A 20828-nucleotide genomic window follows, 5' to 3' on the forward strand; every position below is an offset into this window, starting at 1 on the left:
GGGGACCACCTCTTTCTGCGATGAATATATGATGTTTTGGGGGGTGGTCTTGAGATACCGGGTAGGCAATTTCAAATGTCTATATTAAGAGCTCGCACACCAATGTTCTAGGTTCCTCTCCTCCCTGCGTTGGGTGAGCGGGGAACCCTGTTGCAACAGTTTAATAAAGGTTATGCTTACTAGCTGCTTTGCTTCTCAATATTCTCTGGTTGGCCTCTGTTATTTTCTCCTACCAATAGAGAAACTACATAAGGACTCTATACGGGCTCTTGGATACCTCATAAGGGAAAAGGGAGCAGTTTTTTCTTATAACAGTGACTTGTTACATACAACTGATGAGGTGGACTCTAGTCTAAGGTATAAACTTTGCTGCAGTTTTTTCCCCTGCCACTATTTGAAATACCATTTTCCACTATATAAGGATACTCATCCAGGCCTGTGCTCAGTGAAATGAATGGTGGAAAACAAGAAGCATAAATAGAAACACTTAAATGTACCTCACAAACCAAAAACATCATGCAGAGATGTTCAGGACAGTGCAAACTCCTTCCCTGGAGATGACGGGGTTATTCATTTTTTGTAAATCCTCTAACGTTACAACAAAACACTGCTTCTGAGTGAATGTGGATGAAATGTTCTGCTAGCAGCTGTACAACTTCCTGCTCACATTTGCTGTCCGTCTTATCTCTCCTGATCAGTTTTCATGTGTTGAGATTATTCTTGAAATTGTTGCACTGAACTTTGTTCTGATTTTGCCCTTTTTAATTCCAGCATGGAATTTGGTATTTGGTACGTTGATTGACAGTACTGTTCGGCAAGGTTGCTTGCTTCTCTTATGGTTGCTTACTATCTTCATATAATCATAAAGATTATATGGCCTCTCCCTTGGCCAGTTAATCCACTTTTCATGTCTACTTGTTATTTCAGTTTCTGCATTCTTCTCTTCTTTCAGATACCACTCCCATGGTCTTTAAAATTGTGTAGATGCCCTACATCTGTGGGGCTACTTCCACGGCTACAGGAACTCTTAATTTTAATGTTGAAATTTTATTGTGCAGACGAAACTTAAGTATTGTTCTGACATGGTGGCTATGTGACTTGGTGCTTACATAGCTACTTTAACTCTGTTCCAGCAGGAAGTATGACCTTGGATCAGGGATGGTTAACCTATGACTCTCCCAGTTTTGTTGGATTCCAATTCTCATCAGTCCTAGCCAGCATGGCCAACAATCAGAGATAATTTGGGGGGGGGGGGTAGGAGAGTACAGCAACATCTGAGCTCAATAGATGAACCAGCCTTGCCTGGGATAGTATGACTATAATAGGACTTATCTGGAGTAAATAAGTAGAGGCAGCCAAAATAGATATTAACTGCTATTTCCTGTGGGCACAGATAACACTAAACAACCAGCCACTATGAAAGTGCTAAATCCTGTGTAAGCTAGGTGCTAACATATTTTCCACCCACTTCTGACAATGTACCGTATTTTTTGCCCTATAGGACACACTTTTTCCCCCCACCAGCCCCACAAGCTCGCGGGATAGTGGGGAGGCGGAGCGCCACCACCCTGCTATTCCCGGACCTGGTCTGGAGGCTGGCGGGGGGGGGGGGGGGGAGAAGCAAGCTTGCTTCTCCCCATCACCAGCACTCAAGCTCAAGGGACAGCGGGGCAAGCCGCTGCCCCACAGAGGCTAGGGAGGCTGTCCCTGAAGGCAGAAGAGGGAGACGGAACGCTCCGTCTCCCTCTTCTAGCTTGGGGATGGCTGCGCAAACCTGGGGGGAAATAAATTTTTTTCCCTTGATTTCCCCCCCCCCCAAAAAAAAAAAATTAGGTGCGTCCTGTGGGCCGGTGCGTCCTATAGGGCGAAAAATACGGTAATGTGTACAAAAGAGTTGAATAAATTGAACAAGGAGCTTTGCAGTGAAAAACTGTGTGTTGGAAGTAAGCCTGATATACAGGAATGAGAAGTACAATTATGACTTAAGAATTAAAATTTCAGTAAAATTAAGTTTAAAATATAATAATAATCGGAACAATACAACTTAAAAGAGAGCAGCATAAAAGTCAGCGGAAAGAAGGCAGCATAAAAGTAGAGCTAAAACAGGTCATATTAAAAATCCTGGGAAAATATAACTGTCTTTGCCTGGTATTAAAACGACATCAGAGTTGGTGGCACTTGAGAGATGTGTGTTCAGGCATTATGCATTAGTGCAACGGGGCTTTATTTCTTGCCATCTTATGATACAGGTAAAGTGGTACAGGTGTCCTACAAGCTGAAAAAATAGGAGGAAAGCTGTTGTGTGCAAGTGAATCACATAGCACCATATAGTTGTAATGTATGAGCAAACAATAGATTTGGACATCTGGCAGCTTCAGATAGTGAGCGTCCTAATATGGTACCTTAAATTGGTGTATGGAGTAGTTTTATTTATGTTTTACCAACTTAAAACAATTATGAATTTAATAAGACCACAGGTTGCATGTTAACATCTTCATGTAATATTTACAATCTTGGCTACATATAAACTGCTTTCCTTTTCACTAGAATAGGGGTACTGGGAACTTAAAGCTATTCTGAAGGAGAGACAGAGCCTTACTATGTATAGAAGGGAAAAGTCCTATTTACAGTACTGGGTTTTTCTAAATGCTCTTACCTCCCTTAGGCCCAAACTAGTCAATTAAGTGATTAAATTAATGAGACTGCAAATTGCACTATGTTTATTCCAGAATGAAAATGTGCCTTTAAAGCACTAGCTTCTACAAACTCTTTTTTCATTACTACATATAAGTAAAGGGGGGAAAGCTGAAGGTGTGGCAGGGGGCGGGGAGCTTTCAAAAATAGTTCCCAGAGTGTGCTATGCTTTTAGATCAGGTTCTACAGTAGCTACGTGCAAACACTTGCACCTAAATGCACATGTGTATTGCTGTAAAGCTGGTTATACTTCTGGGGAGTACTGGCATTTCTGGGGTATAGCTTGAAGTCCTTTGGGAACTAAAATGGACTCTGACCTGACTAGAGACTACAGTGAGACATTTGAAAATAATTGAACTCTGCACAGTGACAACTTTATAGTAAAGGTAAAGGTAAAGGTACCCCTGCCCGTACGGGCCAGTCTTGACAGACTCTGGGTTTGTGCGCCCATCTCACTTAAGAGGCCAGGGGCCAGCGCTGTCCGGAGACACTTCCAGGTCACGTGGCCAGCGTGACATCGCTGCTCTGGCGAGCCAGAGCCGCACACGGAAACGCCGTTTACTTTCCCGCTGGTAAGCGGTCCCTATTTATCTACTTGCACTGCTAGGTTGGCAGGCGCTGGGACCGAGCAGCGGGAGCGCACCCCGCCGCAGGGATTCGAACCGCCGACCTTTCGATCGGCAAGTCCTAGGCGCTGAGCCTTTAACCCACAGCGCCACCTGCGTCCCAACTTTATAGTACTGTCTTTGAAAATTTAAATATCCTTAACAATATAATTATAAAATTGCTGTGACTTACTTCACCAGGATAACAAGATACAGTTGAATCAAATTATCGTTTAGTATTTGATATATTGTTATGGATATCAGCAGTAACTCTTGCAGAGCTCTACGGTGTATCTCAAACTTAATCCCCAATTATTTCAGTAGGATTTAAGTGCAAGTAAATATGTTTAGCATTACTCTGTTCAGCATGCTGCTACTGATGCTAGTTGCGAATTGCCAAAATAAGTGAAAATTTAAAAAATAAAAGCAACCAACACTTGTGTGCATGACTATTCACAAAGTTGAATGAAGAAAACAACTAAAGATTAAAAACTAAAAATTGTTACAGAATAAGCTTTTCTGGTCTACAGTCCACTTCATAGTTGATGTAGCAAGTTCAAACTTGAGTCCATGTAGGGCAGGCATGGTCAAACTTGGCCCTCCAGATGTTTTGGGACTACAACTCCAATCATCCTTGACCACTGGTCCTGTGAGCTAGGGATGATTGGAGTTGTAGTCCCAAAACATCTGGAGGGCCAAGTTTGGCCATGCCTGATATACAGGATGCTATTAAACTTGCTTCTCTTAAAATGGAAACACCTTAAGCACTGCAGCTTTTATAGTGGCATAAGCTTTTGCAGCTCAGTTTCCATTTCATCAGGTCTATGAAGTGGTCACTTAAGTGGGCAGGTATAAGTAACATGAATACAGAAAGGAAAAGGAAGAGTGTTGGGTTTTTTGCTGGAGCAAGAGCCAAGCAAGCAAGAGATAACCATGTGGGCAGTGCTATCTAGAGCACAATTGAAAACAAAATCCAGTCAAATGGACTATCCAGTTAGCAAGAGTGTGACCCACTCAAGACTAGTGTCTATGTTGAGAGATGAAGCAAGTCATGAGAAATGGTCCCTCAGCCAATCACTCAGGTAAGACTTCAAGATAATCCTCAGCATCTTCATTTTCTGGGGAGGAAAAAAAGCAAGTCATTTGATTATTTCTTTAATTCCTGAGTGGAGAAAGATAATATTTTATTGGCAGACCCAAACAGATGGTGTGATGGCTTGTATTGGAATAATCACTTCTGACTGAAACTCAGGGCCTTTTTCAGATGGAACTCAGTTGTGGGACCTCTCAGGTGGGCAGCATTGCCATTCGAAGAGAACAGGGGAGGTGTTCGTGTTGAGTTCTGGCACCTCTTTTTAGGGGAAAAAAAATTAGCGCTGCTGAAACTGAACATTTGCAGAATGACGTATAGAACATAATAAGACATATTGCTCAGTGAAGAAGCTATAACTACACATTTCATTATCAGTGTCTTGAAATCCCAATAGCTACTTGCTACCTTTCTGCAAAGCAATATTAGGAGAGGAAAACTGCAGCAGAAAAGGTACTGTGACGCTTATTTATCCCAGTTGCAAGTTGCTCCCTTCTAATTCCTCTTTGCTGAGAAGGCTTTTGCTCACAAAGTTTCAGCATAATATGTGCTTTTGGCAGCACATGATAATTTTGCCCAATTTTGGCTCATTCCTTCAACAAAGCTGCAATGGGAAAGATGGAAATAAAGCCCAGTTGCTCAAGCAGAATAACCCTTGCAGTTTATTAGACCCAAACCAAGTCAGGAAATATTTCCATTTAGACCAAGGATGGTTAACCTCTGACCTTACAGATTTTACTGGACCACAGTTTACATATCCCCAACCATTAGTTGCACTGGTGGGGGGCTAATAGGAGTTAGAGTCTTAACAACATCTTATTTAGACTGTTCAACTGTTGCTTCATTTTTTAATTCAGTTTTGGTCCTTTGAATTTGAAGTAATGCAAATATCTAAATTGGACATTTGTGATCTAAACTTGGAACAAATGGGGAATTGTTCAAACATTCACAGAATTTACTCCCTCCACTTGCCAAATATATTAGTAAAAATATTAAATAAATTACAAGGCAGGCAAAGGTAGCATGAGATCAAAATGGTAAACTATGCCGAGCTTGATAGACTAACAGGTAGAATACGAGACCAAGATGAATAGAAATTTCAGAAAAATTGGAGTAAATATTGGAAATATATTGGAACAAACTTATAAAGTGAACTGGCGGGGTTAGAACAATTCTATCAGCGAGTGGCTCTAAGATTAAAAATCAAATATGTAACGGAGGAAGATATTTGATACTTACCAAAAGGGTGGAGGGAAGTCCAGGGCTCGGTAGAGCCCAAATTATTATGATTTATTTTTTTTTTGACGCTTTTAATTTTTCCTTTTCTGTATAGTTTGGGGAAGGGAAACAAAAACCTATGTATCTGTACTGTTATATTCTTTTTTGTATTTTTTTATTTTTGTCTGTTTTTGTAAAACTTCAATAAAAATGTATTTTAAAAAAATAAATAAATAAAGAAGGGATGGAAACAATTCCAATTTCTTCCTCCTCCTGCAGTCACCTGTTGCTCTAGTGATTCTACAACCCTCCTGAGTGAATGTTTACTCTGGTGAATGTACATATGGCTTCTGATTCCATTTTCAAAGTTCTGAAGGGTAGAGTCCAAATAATCCAACACCTCCGGGTCAAATGTTTTATTTATAGATTAACTATTTCAAACAGGCTTTCCATTTTGAAAATGTTATAGTTCCTGAACAAGCATATACCTTACTGGTTACTACAGTCATTAAAACATAGAGGCTTGAAAGTAGATAGAATCATTTGTGCAACTGATACTGAATTCCTTGCTATTTATTGCTTCATTGTGGGATTTGGAAACAATTTCTAAAAATTATTTTATAGTAGAAAGATGGTAAATGAAAGAAAGAAGTATGATCCGAAGCTCTTTTCGTGCAGCCTACGTGCATTTTAGCATTGGGCCATAAGCATTATGTATTCTATGAATCTTTACAAATTTAATATACAGCTGTGCTATAATTTTAAAACAAAAATTAAAACTTGTATCCAGTGCTGGTCATATGCTAGTGGAAGAGACTTGCACAGTGGAATTTTCCTCTTTTAAATGCCTCTAAATAAGCTCCAGAGGGTTGGGAGATTAGATTATGGGAGAGCAGATTATAGAGGCTGCAGATTGAAGAAGATCATGCTGTATTTTATTCCACTTCACAGATATTCTCAAACTGACATTTCAATAGCTCCAGTGACTTGAATCACAAATTCCTTGACCTATCCCATTTTGCATTCATTCTGCAGCATTTGCAAATAGAAGAAAAAATCATTTATTACCTTTATTCATTATTTAAAATTTCATCTTCCTTACCTAATGCTTATTTCTCAAAGCCGTATGTGAAAAGGAATGAACATAACATAATGTGTAAAGCAATTTTCATTGCTTTATTAGTAGGAATACCCACAAAGAAAAGACCAGGTAGAATACATCCCTGTTGGGTATCTCTTGATAGAGTAAGATTGGATTATATATGCTCATTTGTTGTTACTTTTGCTTTGGGATTGGTTAAAGCTATCCAGTTCTAAATATTGAATCATAACAAAACTCCAAAACTTGAAATAGAAAAGGGCACTCAACATTATCAAATGCTTTTTTCAGTGTCTAAAAAGAGCAAGAGTCTCTTCTTTAGCGGGATTCCCTTGAACTGCAGTCCTGTTCAAACTTACCTGGAAGTCTCATTGAGCACAATGAGATTTACTTCTAAGTAAATGTGTATAAACTGTGTATAAAATGTGGCTAAAATCCAATACACATTCAAATTGGGGGTGGGGGATGGAATTCCAGCTGAACTTAATGAATCCTAATTAAGAGTAAACATGTCTGTGATTCCATAAATATATTATTTTCCCTACATTATCTGTATCCTCTTACATATAAAGCTAATTGTTCTAAATATTTTATAATAATTATTTAAGAGTGATATTTTTCTGTAAGAAGTAATTTAGAGACAAATTCTTACCTTGCTTAAATGTAGGCTATATAAACTTCTATCCAAAAGTTCTTTTTTTTTTAAGATTTCATTTACAGTACCTCTTAATGCCTCAGTCAAAATCTTCAAAGACTTTGGAATAGCTGATTAGACCAGTTAAGCTGAGAGCAGTGCAGTATAATGATTAGAGTATTGGACTAAGCCCTGGGAAACCAAGATTTTAGTCCCCACTCAGTCACTGAGCTCATTGGGTGACCTTGGACCAGTTGCTGTCTCTTAGTCTAACCTAAATCATGTTGTGAAGTGAAAATGGGGAGAGGGAGAACAATGTACACCACCTTGAACTCCTTGGAGAGAAGGTGAAATTTAAGTATAATAATCAGATCCAGGAATTTTATGGTGCCTCACTGTTGTTGCAACCTTTTTTATTTCCTCTATGGTAACTAATGAATCTAGTTCTTTAGGCTCTGAAGCTGTCAGTTTTGTGATTTTTATTAAAGTAAACTTTTGTATATGTGATTGATATTACTTTTTATATAGAGATTTGAAATAATTCCTCTGATATGTCATCATATAGCACCTTTAAAGCTGCTGACTACTTCAAATAGGACATTCTTACTATGTTCTATTTTATAGCTCTAATTGAATTAAATAGACCATTGGCATTGAGCAAACATGCATAATTTTGCATATGAATTATGAGAAAAAGCCTATGTGTTTTTAAATTCTGTACTCACATTTTAAGGATAGCCATTATCTCCTATGTGTGAGATAAAGGATATTATCTGTTCTAAGATGGTACCTGCTGGCCTTGGTGAGTATCAATTAGAATTTGATTGAAACTTCCCTTTTTACTCAGAAGGTTTAATTGCTTAATTGACACAGTGCTGCTTTCAGAACCTCCTAAACCATTCTATGCTTTTAATGTCAAGTTCCATGGAAATTCATGAAGGGCATATCTGTTAATACAGAGATATCTCGGGTTAAGAACTTAATTCGTTCCAGAGGTCAGTTCTTAACCTGAAACTGTTCTTAACCTGAGGTACCACTTTAGCTAATGGGGTCTCCTGATGCCGCCATGCAATTTCTGTTCGCATCCTGAAGCAAAGTAACCCAAGGTACTATTTCTGGGTTAGCGGAATCTGTAACCTGAAGCGTCTGTAACCTGAGGTACCACTGTACATGTTTTCTTATATTATTATTTTATATATATATTTTTCCCTCTGTTTTTTTAAAAAAACATATCTATTATATTTTAACCCAACTCTGCCTCCTCAAAACTCAAAGCAGATACATGGTCCCCTTACCCCAATGTTCCAAGTCATGGGTACATTGTGGCTGAGAGGAGACTTGTGTTTAGGTTTAGGTCTCCAGAGTGCTAGCTGTGCACTCTTAAACTACCATCCCACACCAGGCTTGCTTTATCATTTTTTAAAAGATAGAGCATTGTGATAGTAAGGGCCACTCAAGCTGTTTGAGAGTGGAACAGTCTCCTTCGAGAGGTCGTGGGTTCTCCTTCCTTGGAGATTTTTAAGCAGAGGTTGGATGGTCATCTGTCATGAATGCTTTAGTTGAGATTTCTGCATTGCAGGGGGTTGGACTAGATGACCCTTGGGTCCCTTCCAATTCTATGATTTTATTTATAATCAAGCCTCTACTGCAGAGTTTATTGACCTTTCCCATTACAGATCATGGTAATATTCAATGTTAGCCATACCCAGTATAGACCCATTAAAATCAATGGTCTTTAAAGTCTTGATTTCATTGGGTCCACTGTGAGTGAAACTTAATTGGCTTTCATCCCATGTTGTTTCACTACTTTTGTTAATTTGAAAAAAATATATATACCCGTAATTTTCCTGCATTACAAGAATTGTTATACAGCATAGTATTAGTAGTATGTCATTCTTTTCTGATTATTATTATTATTATGTGTGTCTCTTACCAGGAATCAAATATGCTTCACCTTTAGTGACGTAGACGGTCTGAGATCTTTGGGATGTTGTAGGTCTATTTACTGGATAGCGCAGGTTGCTTACTAGCCCTTGATTTGGTTTCTCATAAGTAGCAATTAAATCCTTTAAAGTTCTGAAGTCCTGTTTTGGAGCACCCTCAGAAGTCTGCAAAAGAAGTAGATTGTTGCCACATTATCACTTGATTATACTATTTGTAAATTGCTGTTCCTCACAAGAGCGAAGATGAATGAATTTCACTGAAATGGATAACTAGAATAGTACTCTCCTTCCTTGGAGGTTTTTAAGCAGAGGTTTGATGGCCATCTGACATGGATGCCTTAGCTGAGTTTCCTGCATTGCAGGGGGATGGACTAGATGACCCTTGGGGTCCCTTCCAACTCTACAATTCTGTGATACTGAGAATATGAAACTGATATATATTGTGCTCTTGGTAGAGTTCCATCCTGCTGAAAATTAAGGTTGTCATAGTGGCCACCAAGTGCTAGAATGAATGAATACCCAAAAATAAGGTCATCCAGAGACGTAGATTTTTTTAAAAAGTAGTTAAATAAACAAAAAGGTTAAGCAAGGTGACATATGTGTCTAGTAGGACCTGTTAAGTTCATATTTATTACATTCTTTTACTCTAGATGTAGTCGTTTTCTTACCCAATAAACACACAAGACGTAACCAGCTGTACTTTCGAATAAATAAGGTATACTATTCATTGTATCAAATTGTAGATTTCAACGGAAGTCTCATAAAGTTCAACAAGAAAAGCAGAAGACCCAGCAGATCAGTTCATTCTCTAGTCAGACATAGTAGTCAACCACTACTATGCTATAAGATCCACTATCCTGTAATATTACGTATGAGCCTGTTCTACTGATGAAGCCTAGGATGGCGAAACAAGGCTAATATTCAGGAAATCCTTGTCTTAGACTCTGTCAAAGGATTCTGTGGAACTGTAGCAACCCTTCATGTGGATTATTGGACTCTTTGAAGAGACAGGTGGAATAGATACTTTTATATGTAGGGATCTTATGCGTGAACTGATTAGAGAATGAACTGATCCACTGGGTCTTCTGCTTTTTTTATGAGACTTCTGTTGAAATCTACAATTTGATACAATGAATAGTATACCTTATTTATTCAAAAGTACATATTGAGTATGTTTCATGTAACCATAGGTTTGTTGTTGTGTTATTTTCTTACCTGGATCATAAAGTGCCCATTATGTTTCCTGAAGATTCGGTAAGTGTAGATAATCTGTTCATAGCTGATTTTTAAATAGGAAACAGACACATTAATAAATAATTGCCTTATTTGTCAAATTGCTGTAACAGTCATATATGTCAAAGAGTCATTAGGTCTGTAAATCCTATCCAGTTCATTCAGAGAGAAATGGTCATGTGAGCTACCACATTATGCTAGAGGAAGACTGCCATTCATGCTGCTAGGTTTCTGGTTATCTCTTATGAGCTAAATGGAATCCCTGCTATAATTAAATTTGTATAGCACTTCAAAAGAAACAGATGTGTTCCAAGTAGTGTGTACATGAACGCTCTTCTGATGGTATCTGGGGTTGGTAGCAATAATTCTGGCTTTCTGATAAGGAGATCAGAGATCGCACTAGTTTTGCCTAGTTTTGTCCAGCAAGCCGTTAAGATATGTCTTCAGTGTGAGACAAACAAATGTTATTTTTCTACAACTCAGAAACAACAACTAACAAATCAGAGTAATCATGTTTGGGAAACGATGTAAGTTCGATACAGCAGAAACTATAAATATAACTTGATTTCCAGTAATATTTACGACGATGAGGTTTCTTGTACTGATTGAGATCAACAGTCCATTGTGATCAATACTACACTTGCCATCATTCATATGTGATAACTGGTTTTATTATGTAGATCACTCCTCTGGATGTAAACCTACACATCTAAAAAGACTCTGCTCCTACATCACAAAAACATTGGAGAAGGGATGGTGGAGAATAACGTACCACCATATGGGTGAGAGATGAAATCTGTAGCTTACTAGTTGAAAAATTTGCTAATTTTAAGATTTTTTTTTGTGAACATTGTCCGTGTGGAGGGGTTATAAGTACCGTTTACTATGAATATGTAAAGAGACAATTGATTTACCAAATATTTAGAGTTATGGCTTCGATAATTTGAAGAAATTAAAATAGATTTCTGACAAAAATTGTGCCAATATATATTTTACTGTATATGTACATTTTACAGCAAAAGAAGTACTTTGATCTGAGCCAGACTCTAAATGCAACTTACAATCAAAAGCAGAATCATTTTCATGTGCACATACCCCTGGGATTACATTTATATCCACCTAGATGAACTTCTTTGATTTCTTAAAATCAGGGGGCTGTTATCTCTCAAAAATTCCAAACATAATAAAGATTGGGCCCAATACATAGAAAGTTGTGTGTAAGCCCCATTGATATCTGATAACTGAAGTGTAGTTAGGTTTCTCTGAACTGAAGCTATTCTCTCCAAAAGAAAAGCAAGATAACTAGTTTAAATGAAAAGGGAAATACTTACAAAACACAAAGGCACAAGACTCCTGGAATACTCTCACTGTTTCGTATTAAAAAGCTCCCATTTTTCCCTGTTTTGCTCAGTAATTTTTCACAGTCGTCTTTAGTTATAGTTCCGTGGAAATACTGCAGTTCCATTTACCTATGAAAATGTTTTCAGATCAATTATTAAAGATTTAGATCAAAAAGAGGATCTGTTCTTTACCTAACTAAAGCCAACCTGTTGAGCACAGATGTTGAAACTGGCACAGCGCCTTTATGAAAGGCTTTCAACTGTGTTGTTTCAGTTCAACAACGTGATTGTTTTTTCCCCTATGCAAAACCTAGGAAACAGCACAGGAAATGTAAAACTGATAAATGGATTAGTCGTCACCAGAGCTCTTTAAACAAAGAACTTTACTGGGTTTCTTAGTGGTTGGTTGTGGGGGAGAAAGGTGAAGATTGAATCATTTCTTGAAATATATTTATAATCTTTTGTCAGCATGATTAAGATGATTATGAGCTACACAAAGATATGCTTATTCAAAAGGATTTTGTGTGTGTGTGCGCACCCAACAAATAGTATGATCATCTGTCAGAAATGGAAGGGGCTAGATACAAGTCTTTGGCAAAGTGAACAGGGGTCACTGGTTTTGTCTTGCAAGTACAATCCAGTCCACAACTGGAATAGTGTACATGGCAATTGGTTTGTGATACATTGGCCCAAGGAAGGACAACTGTTCCACAGCAAATTCTTACATGTGATATTCAAAACACAGGAGCTCCAATTACCTGAAAACCGCTCCACAGGATTTCTCCTGCAATGTTGGGATGCTAGGCTCAAGATTTTGTTCATCCAGGTTTTACTCAGTGGTCTGTCAGTTCCAGTTCCTCATAGCTCAATAACGCTCCTATTTTATCAGTCTCACAAGCAAGTTGTGAAGGCAGAATACAGAAAGCATTATAGAGCAATGTAAAATGTAATATTAGAGTGGGGAACAACATTTCTTTATGTTTGATGTTGCAACAACCCTGTGTTACAGTCCTCTCTTTTTTCTCTCACTGTAGATAGAGATCTGTGGCTAATTTTTATTTGTATCTTCTCTATCAAATGAATAAACAGTAAAAAAACCCACACATGCAAGTGCCAAAGGTTGCACGGTGTGCATTTTATTATTCTGTTACAGTAAGCTCAAGAATGTATTCTTGCATATTTTACCTCAGTGGGTACTGATTCATCCAAAACTATCCAGTACAGAAATTACTGAGCTGGGATTTTAAAAAAATCATTGATTTCTAAACCGGATACTCAAAAGGTGCCACTTTACACAGTAGATCTACAGTGTCAAATGTGCCACCTATTCTCATTGTTGATTGTTGATTGTCACCTATAACAGTCTCCTAAATTTCTGTCTTTTTTTTGTCTGGAACCCTTTTGCTTGGGTGATCTAGAGAGCATTTTTTAGACAGCTGAGAGGGAGGAGATGATAATGATCTCCCCATAAGTCCCTTTCCTACGGGCAAAAAACCATACTGATTTTAATGCAAGAAATTGTCCAGCTCTAGGTCACATTTCCATATTCATTCCCACCACTTATGGGTCTTCTCACTAATATGGTCACGGTGATGGACTACTGCAGGTTAGGTAAGGTTGCATCCCTACCCCAGCATCCTGAGTACTCACATACAAGGAAATATGCATGCATCTGCTTGCCAGATGTTTATCGCCACCAACTTTGACAGCATTGATCACCTTTGAGGAATACAGAAGGGCAGTGGGACCATTCACATGGCCTGCCCTCTGATGAAACCTGATAATGTTTTCCTGAATGATCTGGGGATTTTCCAGCAGAGAAAGTTGATGGCTCTGTTGAAAGCCTGGTTTCAGTATGGAATGGTGAGATGGAATGGGTGGTTGACACAATATCTCCCAAGCATCCTCTGGTGTTGTGGAGCCCAAGTGATTCCTTGGTATTTGGGGGGAGTTTCAGGTTTTGAAGCAAGCCAGATCAAGACTGCAGCATTAGTGGCATACGTCGCACACCAAAACTGACCAAACACTGGTTAGTGCATATAATCCTGCCCGCCATGTGGCAGTGTGAGGTGTGAAGAAGGCTCATTTTGCAGCTTGCATTACATCTTCTAGGAGCCATCCAGCAGAGTCTTTTGGATGTTCCAGAGATTACTGACCCCCTCTGTGTAATTTCAATGCTGTAATTTCATATAATCCTAGAATTATAGAGTTGGAAGTGATGCCAGAGGTCATCTAGTCCAATCCCCAGGAATTCAGGAATCATAACTAAAGCATCCCTGACAAGCAGCCATCCAACCTCTGTTTAAAAACCTCCAATGAGGAAAAGTTCTTCCTGATGTTCAGTCACCATCTCCTTTCTTGCAATTTGAATCCATTGGTTTGTGTCCTCCCTTCTAGAACAGCAGAAAACAAGTTTGCTCCATCTTCCATGTGATAGCCCTTTAGATATTTGAAAATGGCTATCATATCACCTCTGAATTTCCTCTTTGCCAGGCTAAACATGCCCATCTCCTTCAACCACTTCCCACAAGGCTTAGTTTCCAGATCATTTCTAATCTTGGCTGCACATGTTCCAGCTTTGAAATTTACCACAATTCATGCAGCTTTCTTCAAAATTCTTGCAAATACTTTGCCCCCTCCAACTCCAGCTCCAAATTGGCTTAAAATAAAATTTCATGACCGTGTTAACATTCAGTTTTATTTATTGCAAAATTTGTATCCTGCCAAGTAACTGACTCTTGCAGCAGCTAGTACTAATTTAAAATAGGAAATTAAAAATGCAAGAATTACAGATACAGGTAGGTAGCTGTGTTAGTCTGCCGTAGTCGAAACAAAATTTAAAAAATTCCTTCCAGTAGCACCTTAGAGACCAACTAAGTTTGTTAGTGGTATGAGCTTTCGTGTGCATGCACACTCCTTGTGCAAACTGCAAACAAGACAGAGCAAAAAGGCATGAAAAAGCAATGCAGCTGCCCTCCAAGTAATATGTTGGCCTGCTTTCTTGACCACAGAGGTATTTCTAAATGAGTAGCCAGCCAGCCAGCCAAAGGAAAAGGCCTAGTTGCCTCCCTTGCGAGGGTGGAGTGGATCAGGTCACAGAGGCCAAAGATGACAAGTACCCAGGTTCTACTCAAGTCAACTTTCTGGCAGCAACTGCAAGTCAACCTGATACCAGGGATCTTGAGGTTATGAAACTGGCATTGTTTTTGTGTGCATGTGTGAGTGAAGTGGTTTTGCACAGAGAAAGCCTCCCGTCTGCCAGCGTAGTTGCTAAAGCCATTTCCATCAGTGAGCTGTCAACATATAGTTTCCTGTTCCCCTGTGAGAGTCTGATTAAGCTCTTAGAGTTCATCCTTGTCTGTTTTACTCCATGCTGTGCACCTGCATGAAGCTGAAGCCGGGAGTTATTTTACTGCTTGGTGAAAAATAAGCAAAAGCCTGTCACATCAGTTTTTCATGCTGAAACAATCCAGCAAATTGCCTTCCTTGCTCAGAAAGCCTGCTTGTTCGTGATCTTTTGTAACACGAAATGTCACTCAAACAGTTACCACTGCCCCCTGTCCCTGTCAGAATATCAGGACTGTTCCATACACAATTATCATTGTTTGATACATTATTCTGTAATGCAGATATATTGAAATGTCCCCGAGGAGCAGGCATGTACAGGATATATCCCTTGCTGAGTTTTTTCTTCCTCATGAGATAGGATTTTTGTCATGAGGAGGAAATTGTACTTTACTGTTATGGGCTGTTGCATTTTACTTCAACGGGAATGCATATTTTCTAGGCTTTGTTTAAACAGACGGTTGGTACAAACTGTTGCATATAATATGAGATGCATATTTTCACTTGTTTGTTCAATGCGGATTATAGGGTTAACTTGGAAGCCTAGCAAATGCTGAGAGTTTCAGCTATCAAGGCAACGAAACGCCATTGTGGAAGTGAAAAATGGCACATATCTTGGCTTCAGAGGTTTTGTGACACTGAGTGGAGCATATGATTGACAAGTGGAGACTGTATCTTGGGATAGCCAGCCTGGAGACAAGCAGTTTTGATGTGGTACAAGGAAGAAAGGCTGCTACTCAAGAGTAAGATTCTCATGAGAGCCTGGTTGAGTTTATTGACTGTTTCGTCCAGGGCTATTGGATTGCTCCAAAAGGGAATATGCTAGTTTCCTGCAACTTATGCATTGCATTGTCTGTCCTTTCCATCTTAGTGAACTATTTTTTTGTTTCCTAAACCTGGGGTTGCTTCTCTTTATTTTAACACCTTCATGCCTGGAAGCCATAACCTATTCCAGCTTGCAAAGCTTCAGAGGAGCCAGTGGCGTAGCGTGGGTTGTCAGCACCCGGGGCAAGGCAAGTAATTTGCGCCCCCTAACCCATGGATTTGCGCCCGGTGCGGCCGGCCCCCCCTGCACCCCCCATGCTACGCCACTGAGAGGAGCTCAGGAAGGCTGATCGATGAAGGGGAAGCCTAGGAGAAACTCCCCCCCCCCTTTATCCAGGGGCAGCAAATTCTTTTAAAGATGGGGCTGAGCAGAGTGGTACACTCTGTGCTACCTGGGAACAGGCTTCCTCAAAAGGCAGCAGACCTGGGGGGGGGGGGCTGAGAGGTGGCAGCCATTCAACCCAGACTTGGAGTGAATGAGAATCTTTTGGAATCGTGTGCCATACTCTTCCTCCAAGAAAAATCCAAGACATGGAGTGAAATGGTTTTGACCTCATTCTCCCTTTCAGAACTTCAGGAGACCACCCCCTCCTCCTGCAGTATGCTTATATTCCAAGCGGTGGCGATATATCTCAATCTGCCAGGCCACTCCACCACTGACGTACATGTTGAAATTCTTCTACAAAGGAGTTATTCTTCTACAGAGTGTAGCTTAGCTCAACAAGCTAGGAGGCTGCTGTTGTGAATTGACACAGTATTTATCTTGCATACATCTCACCTTTAAACGAAATCCCTCCTTTCACCCTCCACAATATCTGAAACCCACTGCTTGTTGTTTTCTACATCCTCATGGGCTGTTGGTGTTGTTGATTATAGCCTCTTGAAACCTCTAGATGGCACTGTAACTCTGCCTAATGCAAAGGCATGGGAAGCAACAATATCAGTTTTAAAACGGTCCTTTCCCCCAGCGGATAAAGAAATCAAAGCCACTCAGTGATATGCTTCTAACTCCTGATATACTGTTCCGTATTAGGCAAGTACTGCAATCATTTGATTTATATATTATTAATAGGATTTTGTGCCACGATACTCATGTATGCTTCATGGAGAATTTGGAAGCAATGCCTGAGCGATGAATAATAGCATAATTGTTGGTGCGTGAATAAACAAGCAATTCACTTCAAGGAAGTGTGCAAAAAATGGCTAATATTTCGTTTTCATCTTAATATCAAAAGTTGGTCTGTGCTGAGCAGCAGAGTTCATAACCATATGTTCCATTCAGGGTATTGGGCGGGGCTGTCCCCTGGTGCTGAGTGCAGGGCAAAAGGACATTCTTCAAATTCTAGGGAACCTCTTAATATAATGCTCCATATTTATAAGCTATCTGTCTGCACAGCATGCGCACCTCCTGAATTACTTTGCTTCCCCAAGTAGAAGGGAAAGGAGTAGACTGTGATTTAGAAACCTGTTATCTTATACAAGAGCGAGGCTCACCAGTGCATCTTCCCTCAAGCAGTGGGATTGCTGGCTGAGACTGATGGGATTCTTAGACCAAAATGCGGGGATGGTTCTCAATGACTAGGCTCATTTAGAACAGGAGGCAGGATTAAGCCCCACACCAAGAGTGTGGTCCAGTACTAAAATGTAGCCACTGCAACTAGTGGACAATCATTCATGGCGTGCTGCAGATTGGCACTACACAGGCAAAAGGTCTACATTTTCAAATTCCCACATCCCCTTTCTGAAAAAGAACAGAGAGCAGTATAAGCTTCCCATCAGTCATTTCACTCTTTGATTGGATGTTTACCAAAGCAAGTAAGCAGTACCGATGAAATAATGCTCCTGCTGCGATGTCATCAGGAGTGTTTCTGTAAAAGCCCCATGGGAACATATATTGCTATCTAATTAAGGCTTATTTTTCAGCTATCAGACAGACAAATTTGTTTCTAAGTGCAGCTAGCTGCTGCTGAATCGGAAGCCTATGAGATTTAAAATGAATTATATGCTACAGAGAGGGGAAGAGATAACAGGGAAGATCCAGTCCAATATCACACAGACACAGCATTGCTTAAACTGTGAACCCAGCCCAGAGAAATGCTGCAGTCGTATGCAGATTTACATGGAAAATAGTCCCATCGGATTCAGTGAGGCTTACTTCTGAGCAGACATGTCTAGAGTTGCACTCAAAGTTGCATTGCTGTTGGCATCAGGGGACATCATCATAGCTAACTTGTCCCATTCATTTCAATGGAATTCAAGATCCGTTCATACTCTGGCTTGGGGCATTTGTCTCTTGTATGTAACCCTGATGGCCATCTTTCTTGAAAATAGGAACCATATAGTCATTCACTCAGAAGAACCAGAGTTTTGTGGAAAGTGCATTTGCTTACTATTCACTCAGCAAAGGAAAAGGACCTTCCGTTTTCGGTATTTATGTTTCCTTGTTGACAACAAAGGAAACTGCCTTATACCAGCTCATATTATTTTCACATCTAGATCAGCATAGTTGCTTCTTGAATGGAAACAGTTCCCCAGGGTTTCCGACAAAGAGTGATTTCCCCAATCGCTACCTTACCCTTCTCACTCAGGTTGCAGGTCTAACCCCCTGCAATACAGGAATCACATCTGAAGAACCCCCTGACAGATGACCACCCAAATTCTCTTTACAAATCTCCACTGAAAGTGAGTCCATTACCTTCTACTGTAGTCCATTCCACTGTCAGGCAGCTCTTACTGCAAGAAAGTTCCTCTAATTGTTGAATCAGAATCTACTTCCTTGGAATTTTAAATCCATTGGTTCGTGTCCCAACCACTGGAACAGCAGAAAACAAGTTTGTTCCATCATCCACCAGCCCTTCAGATATTTGAAGATTGCTATCATATCACTTCTCAGTTTTCTCTTCTCCAGGCTAAACGTCCCCAACTCTCTCAACCATTCCTCATAAGGTTTGGTTTCCTTGATCATCTCCCTTGAATGGTTGTGGACTCTCCTCCCTTAGAGATTTTGAAGCAGAGGTTGGATGGTCATCTGTCATGGATGCTTTAGCTGAGACTCCTGCACTGCTGGGGGTTGGACTAGATGACCCTCAGAGTCCCTTCCAACTCTACAATTCTATGATCTTGGTCACCTTCCTCTGCACACGTTCCAGCTTGTCAATATCCTTCTTAAATTGTGCTGCCCAGAACTGGGCACAGTACTCCAGGTGTGGTCTGACCAAGGCAGAATAGAGTGGGACTATTCTTTCCCTTGATCTGGACACTATGCTTTTGTTGATGCAGCCTAAAATAGCATTAGCTTTCTTTTTCTTTTATTTCTGGTTCATCCTTTATGAAAAAATAATAATCACATTTTAGAAGTGTCCAACACACACAGTAAAAATGCCTGTGGTTGGGCAGGCTTCATCCACTCTGAAGGGGCTACTGTGCCTGAAAATTCATCCACTTCCATCAATAGGAAAAAAGCATTAAAATTAATATAAAGCATAAAAATTGATTTAAAAATCCCTAATAGTAAAAGTTTTGAGAGGCATGAAGGGGACCAGTTAGGCTACCTCTGAATTGGCTATTTTATAAAGTGCTGAATTGTGTGAACCAAATCTTGTACTCCAGGGAACACCCTTAGTAGTTGATAAACTGTATTTTTGAAAAGATAATTTACACAGCACTATTTTACAGTTAGATCATCCTTTCCTAATATTAATGTCAAGTGTGATAACAAACCACCACAGTTCTGCTGCTGACTGTTTCTGTGCAAATGCTCATTAGATCCATTACCTAATTAGCTAGCACATTAGCAATGAAAGCCTTTTGTGTACATATGCAATACTTTATGTATAATGGTTGCGCAAGGCAAATTGGAACGATGTCATATCTGGGCGATGTTCCTAATTAAAAGGCTTTCTATAACCCAAACATTGTAATTGCTGTGTACTCACAATGTGGTCTCTATGACTATTCTTTTTTTAAAAAAATCTGTACATCCACAAAATAAAATTTCAGCCCAAGGTCCCAGCTCACAAAGGACCAACGCCAGTTCTTGCTATATACAAAAGTCTTTATTAAGGTTCAGTTTCCATTTCAAAGCCGCGGCGTGCAGCTCTACGTCTCAACCCTAGACCGCTGAAGCTCCATCTGAATCTCCTCCCCCTCGACACCAGTTCAAGACCCTAGCCTTGCTCCACCTCCTCCTTTGCTCCTTTCTCCTCTGGGTCCTCCTGCCCGCTGGGGTGTCGCCCTTTCTGGACTCTTCTGATGCTGATTCCCCGGATTCTTCCCCCTGTTTCCGGCGTGCTTTAGGACCTGGCTCCCAATCCGACCTCCCTGCTGTCCCGCGCTCCTGTACATTTGAACTTGGTGCGCGCGCCCAGCCGGCAACCTTCCTCCTGACCGTTACACTGCTCCTGTCACTGCTTCCCCCTTCGGGGGGGTTGGCTGGGTCTGACTTCCCCTCCGTTCCCTCACTCAGCGATAGGGGCGTGGTCAGCCCTGCCTCATCTTCTCTCCCCACTGGAGGGGAAGCCGGCCCTGACGCATGGGACTCTTCCCCCCCGCTACGCCCTGGTGGGGAAGCTGGTCCCGATCTCCAGCTGCTGCTTTGGGAGTCGCCGCTGGCCCCTTGCTTCTGGTGCGTCCTTCCCGGGACCCCCCTTGCCCTGGCCATCGGTGCCCCCTTCTGGGAATCTTCCGAATCGCTGGAGAAGCTCATGGAATCTCTCGGCCCACTGTCATACTCCCCTACGCTGCCCTCGGATTGTTCCCCTTCGCTCTCCGCTCTCTCTCTCCCCTCTGCCTCTGCTCCTGAA

At 40.5% G+C, this 20828-nt stretch overlaps 1 protein-coding gene and 1 long non-coding RNA gene across 5 annotated transcripts; one reads left to right on the forward strand and one right to left on the reverse strand.

Moving 5' to 3' along the window:
- Nucleotides 1-239: 239 nt before the first annotated feature.
- LOC307215296 lies at nt 240-18663 on the forward strand. 2 transcript variants are annotated; one of them, XR_013838437.1, is made up of 4 exons: nt 240-357; nt 772-819; nt 11197-11298; nt 18622-18663. It is a non-coding gene; the product is annotated as an uncharacterized lncRNA (long non-coding RNA). The 2 variants fall into 2 exon arrangements; XR_013838438.1 differs by lacking the exon at nt 18622-18663 and adding an exon at nt 12891-12926.
- Nucleotides 3422-12427, reverse strand: SH2D1B (SH2 domain containing 1B). Of its 3 annotated transcripts, XM_079974473.1 has the most exons (5): nt 12064-12410; nt 11848-11985; nt 10499-10562; nt 9274-9448; nt 3422-4417 (listed from the first exon to the last, which is right to left on the reverse strand). In XM_079974473.1, exons 2-5 carry the CDS (start codon nt 11979-11981, stop codon nt 4374-4376), a joined length of 417 nt encoding a protein of 138 aa, XP_079830599.1. In that variant the 5' UTR covers nt 11982-11985; nt 12064-12410; the 3' UTR covers nt 3422-4373. The 3 variants fall into 3 exon arrangements, with proteins under 3 accessions (XP_079830599.1, XP_079830600.1, XP_079830598.1); XM_079974474.1 differs by having other exon boundaries at nt 9295-9448; nt 11848-12427; XM_079974472.1 differs by having other exon boundaries at nt 11848-12406.
- Nucleotides 18664-20828: the final 2165 nt, after the last annotated feature.

Source organism: Podarcis cretensis (assembly GCF_951804945.1).
Source record: "Podarcis cretensis genome assembly, chromosome: 4".
Classification (NCBI taxonomy): Eukaryota; Metazoa; Chordata; class Lepidosauria; order Squamata; family Lacertidae; genus Podarcis; species Podarcis cretensis.

Bases quoted from the DNA above. Each gene is read 5' to 3' on its own strand.
- SH2D1B (XM_079974473.1), bottom strand. From the start codon at position 11,981: ATGGAACTGCAGTATTTCCACGGAACTATAACTAAAGACGACTGTGAA. The intron at 9,449-10,498 runs GTAAGAAAATAA...CTTCTTTTGCAG, and splicing joins ATGGGCACTTTATGATCCAG to ACTTCTGAGGGTGCTCCAAA. The intron at 4,418-9,273 runs GTAAGAGACACA...TTTCCTCCCCAG, and splicing joins TGAAGCATATTTGATTCCTG to AAAATGAAGATGCTGAGGAT.